The 4259-nt window shown below is 36.0% G+C and overlaps 1 protein-coding gene across 1 annotated transcript; it reads right to left on the bottom strand.

Moving 5' to 3' along the window:
- Positions 1-1316: 1316 nt before the first annotated feature.
- LOC117922449 (disease resistance protein RFL1-like) lies at positions 1317-4006 on the bottom strand. Its single transcript, XM_034840581.1, has 2 exons — positions 2869-4006; positions 1317-2086 (listed from the first exon to the last, which is right to left on the bottom strand). The coding sequence occupies exons 1-2, from the start codon at positions 4004-4006 to the stop codon at positions 1317-1319; spliced, it is 1908 nt and encodes a 635-aa protein (XP_034696472.1).
- Between the last annotated feature and the right edge of the window lie 253 nt (positions 4007-4259).

Genomic DNA, 4259 nt, shown 5'->3' with positions numbered 1-4259 from the left:
GAAGCTCACAATCATTGAAATGGTTATAAAAAAGTTTCTGGCTGACTCTGAAATACTGACTGACTCACACTGGGTAAGCATTCTTCCAAGATGCATGCATCATGCTTCATTTTTGTTTTCATTCTTTTTAGATACTATTTTGTTTTCTTAATGAGACAAAATTTGTCTTCCTGATGAATTTATATTGGAGCCATAAACTCTCTTCTATGAATCCTTGGAGTACATTTTGTTTTTGACAGTTGGATTTTAATTGACGGTTTTGAAAGTAAGAATTTATTTTTCTATGCTTTAAAATGTTTAAATGAAAAAATTTAAAAGATAAACATGCAAATAAATGCTAATAAATTTAAAATGTTAAATTTCATTGATAAAAGATAAAGTATGCTTGGATTTTATTACATTCAAAACTTTTAAAACAATTTAAAATTATTTTAACTATGAATTTGCTTTACTTCATTAATTTTCTTAAAATTCATGAAGAAGGAAAGTGACACTTCATTTTCACCTATAAGATTTTATTTTATTTTATTTTTAACATACCAATATTATTGATATAATGTAGAAAAATTTTCCCCACTCATCAACAAATTACTAAAAGTCATCAAAAATAATTTTATTTTGTTTTATATAATTATGAATTATTATTATTTTATTTTCCCAAATATAAAATAACATTATATATGTTTAATATTTAATAAATCAAAATTAGATTAAATTACAAAAAATAACTCTTTTGCTTTCATCCACATTTTAATTTAATCCTTACACTTGTTTTTTTTTTTTAATAATATTAAATTCTAAAAGAGAGTAATGTTTAAGGTAGACAAAATCTTATAATTGAATCAAAGAATGCTAAACTTTTTAAATTGGAGAAGTATCCATTCACCCCACCCATGCGATCACACCATAAGATGTTTTCACCTTAAGATAATATTCAGAATATTTCAATACAAAAACTTAAGCTAAGAATGGTCAAATTTTATAGATGAAACAAACTGAGACAATAAAAACATAGGAAATTGATCAACATAAGAAATGACATTTGATACAAAAAAACTTCACAATACATGTGCATACAAAAGGTTCTTTCTTTTCAACAATTATTTATGTTATTCTTGCTATGCATTCCCAACATCCAATCACTCAACGATTGTAAGAAGGTCTTCTCCACCAAATGGAAGCAAAAACGAAAAATGTACTTGGGAGAGGAAGACCAATGGGATTGTTAGAAAACAGGGAGAAAAGGAAATGAAGGAAACTCAACAATTCCTACAACCTCCATGACATAGAACTCTACAACCATCTCCTCCTTTTAATCACCATCTTTTGAAATACGGAGTGAAAGTGTGCTTGAGGTTGTCATCCTCCCACTCCAACTCCTCCCACCAGCTTGAATCCCCTGCAATTATTATTAAAGTGTTGGTGGCACTATTGGAATTCAATGGCAATTTCCTTAGATTTGGACAACGAGACACACGCATCTCTTTGAGGGAAGGAAATGGCAAGGCCTTCTTGTAGATACTCTTTAGATTTGGGACATTATCCAACCACAACTCCTCAAGTCTTGAGAATATGCTGAGATTTTGATGTTCAATTTCTGAGTCTCCACACTCATCACCCCTTATAATTTCTTCCATTTCTAAACTGTCTTGAACCCACAGACTGTCAAGGCTTGGAGCATAAATTAGCCATGTTAAGTTCAAGAATCGACACCCTTGAATACGTACATTAACGAGGTTGCAGAAGTTTGAGTTGGAGATTTGACCTCGACAAAATCCCTGCTTTTCTTCATTTCCCATATTTATTTTCACACGTTCCAAATCATAACAATCTTCAAATTTAAGCATCCTCAGTCTTTCCAAAGTCGAAAGTGGCAGCTCTAGCACCTTCAAACCCTGGCAAGTCCACATCGTCAGATGTTGTATGCACTTCTGCAGCTTTGGGGAGGTGAGAAATTTTTTAATAGCTGGGACTGTATGTAAGTTGATACTTATCTCACTCAGGTATTGTAAGCACTCCAAATCCTGTAGTACTACTATAAAACCTCCTGAATGGACATTGCCTTCTTCATATTCCTCAATATCCCCTGCAGTGTAAAGTAGCATACTAAACATCCGCAAATTTGAAAGGCAAGATATCACATTTGGTGGAATTACTTCAAGCTGTTGAGACTATCCAATATCAAACACCTCAGTTTTGTCAAATTCTTCAGTTCTATAGGTATCTTTTTTATTCCTGTCCATGCTAGATTTAGATATTCCAAACTCTCTAATCTACAAATCTCCAAAGATAACTCCACTAAATTTGGATTGCTTGACAAATCCAAAACTCTTATGACAGGCATGAATTGGAAGAATCCAATTGGAAGTGACATCGTGTTACTATTTCTCAAAATCAAAGTTTGGAGATTTTGGAAACAGAATGATGGAGAGAGTTCTTCATTGATATTAGAATCCCATAATGAAATTCGTTGAGCTTCTGTCCAGTTCACAATTTCATCTGCTTCAATCAACTTAACATGTTCTAGTACAAAACTTGTGTCCCTCTCTTCCCCATTATCACATGATAACCATAGAGCCATGTCACGGATCACATCATGCATCTTACAAGTTTCTTCCAATACATCACCTTCCAAGAGACATGCAAGTTTTAAGCGTGTAATAATGTCATCTCCTTGGTTGCGTGCCCCGTTTATTTGACCAAATTTGTTCAAAAACCCCTCCCCGATCCAAAGATCTATGAGGTCTTTATTCAAAATTAGATGGTCTTCAGGGAATAAAGAACAATATAGGAAACATGATTTGATGGTATCATTATCCAAGTGATCATAACTGAATTTCAATTTTGGAAATACATATTTTCCCCTACCTGAAAACTTTTCTTGGTAACTCTTCAGCATTTGTATTGCTTGCTCCCATTCCCGAGGAGTTTTCCTGCTAGCCATTGATCGCCCGATGACAATAAGGGCAAGTGGTAATCCTTTGCATTCATCAACAACAGTCTTAGCAAGCCTTTTTATATCCGGATGTGAATTCAGGATATTCTCACCAACCTTATCACAAAACAGAGAAAATGCTTCATCCTGTGTCAAACACTCTACCCTCATCCTCTTATGAACTTCCATTTCATTGCATACTTGTTCAGATCGCGTAGTGAGTACTACTTTGGATTTAGTTTGATCACTCAAATGAGGGATCCCCACCTCCAAGAGATCAAGTCGCTCCCACATATCATCAAGCAATATCACAAAGTTTTTGCCTTCCAACAACTCGCCTATTTCTGCAGCCTTCTGTTCCTTGCTAAGATTCTCCCATTTGTCATCTCCGGTCAGTAATTTCTTCAGGATCACATTTTGAATTTTTTCTATACTGATTGGTTTCGACACCACTATCCATATCACCACATCAAAATCGTTTCTTTTACCAAAATGCTCATTATTGATTTTCCGCAAGAGGGTGGTTTTTCCAACACCCCCAATTCCATACAACCCAATACTTCTTACTTGCTCATCTTCCAGGCATTTCCGGACCTTCTCAAACATCAAGTCTAAGCCCACAGTCTCCTCCATCTGCATCTTATCCACCGGAGCAAAAGACGGTCTATGAGCCACAACATCAAAATGCCCTTTGCCCTGTAATTCGGTCACAGCGTTCATCTTTTTAGTCACAATCTTCCCCAGCCTGTAGCTTGACCTACAATTCTTGGGACAGGTTCCGAGACATTTCTTTTGGATTTCGTGATCCCCATTTTGCAATATTCCTTTCACTTCGGCTTCCATGACCTCTACAGCGCTGAGCCAACCATCCACTTCATGCGTGCGCCTACTCCGTTGTAGTTCCTCACGCTCAACTCTTACCATCACATCCTTACTTAAGTTGTTAAGTTCCTCCATTAAGCTCTTCAAAGAATTGAGATTTTCTTCAAGCTCGCGAATATAGACTGCACGCTTGGCGGTGCAATCCCACAAGCGGGTGGCAACATCCAAGATTGGGCTCACACAATCCATTGATTGAGGGGATGACAGAAAAAAAGGATGAGTTGGAAGACAACAGAAGAAGTGAAAAGAGAAGAGATGGTGCGTTGGCGTAATGGATCCGATGAAGAACAGTTGTTTGGCGTAATGGGTAATTGTGGTCCACGGTATGTGATGGGGCATCCAAAGAGATAGATGGGTAATTTTTGTTTTCTTCTTGTATTTTAATTCGGTATTGAATATTCCAACCAGTGACGCTCTGCTCCTGTTGATAATGGTTTCCTCC

This window comes from Vitis riparia, chromosome 9 (genome assembly GCF_004353265.1).
Source record: "Vitis riparia cultivar Riparia Gloire de Montpellier isolate 1030 chromosome 9, EGFV_Vit.rip_1.0, whole genome shotgun sequence".
Classification (NCBI taxonomy): domain Eukaryota; kingdom Viridiplantae; phylum Streptophyta; class Magnoliopsida; order Vitales; family Vitaceae; genus Vitis; species Vitis riparia.
This window is presented reverse-complemented; position numbering and strand designations above follow the sequence as displayed.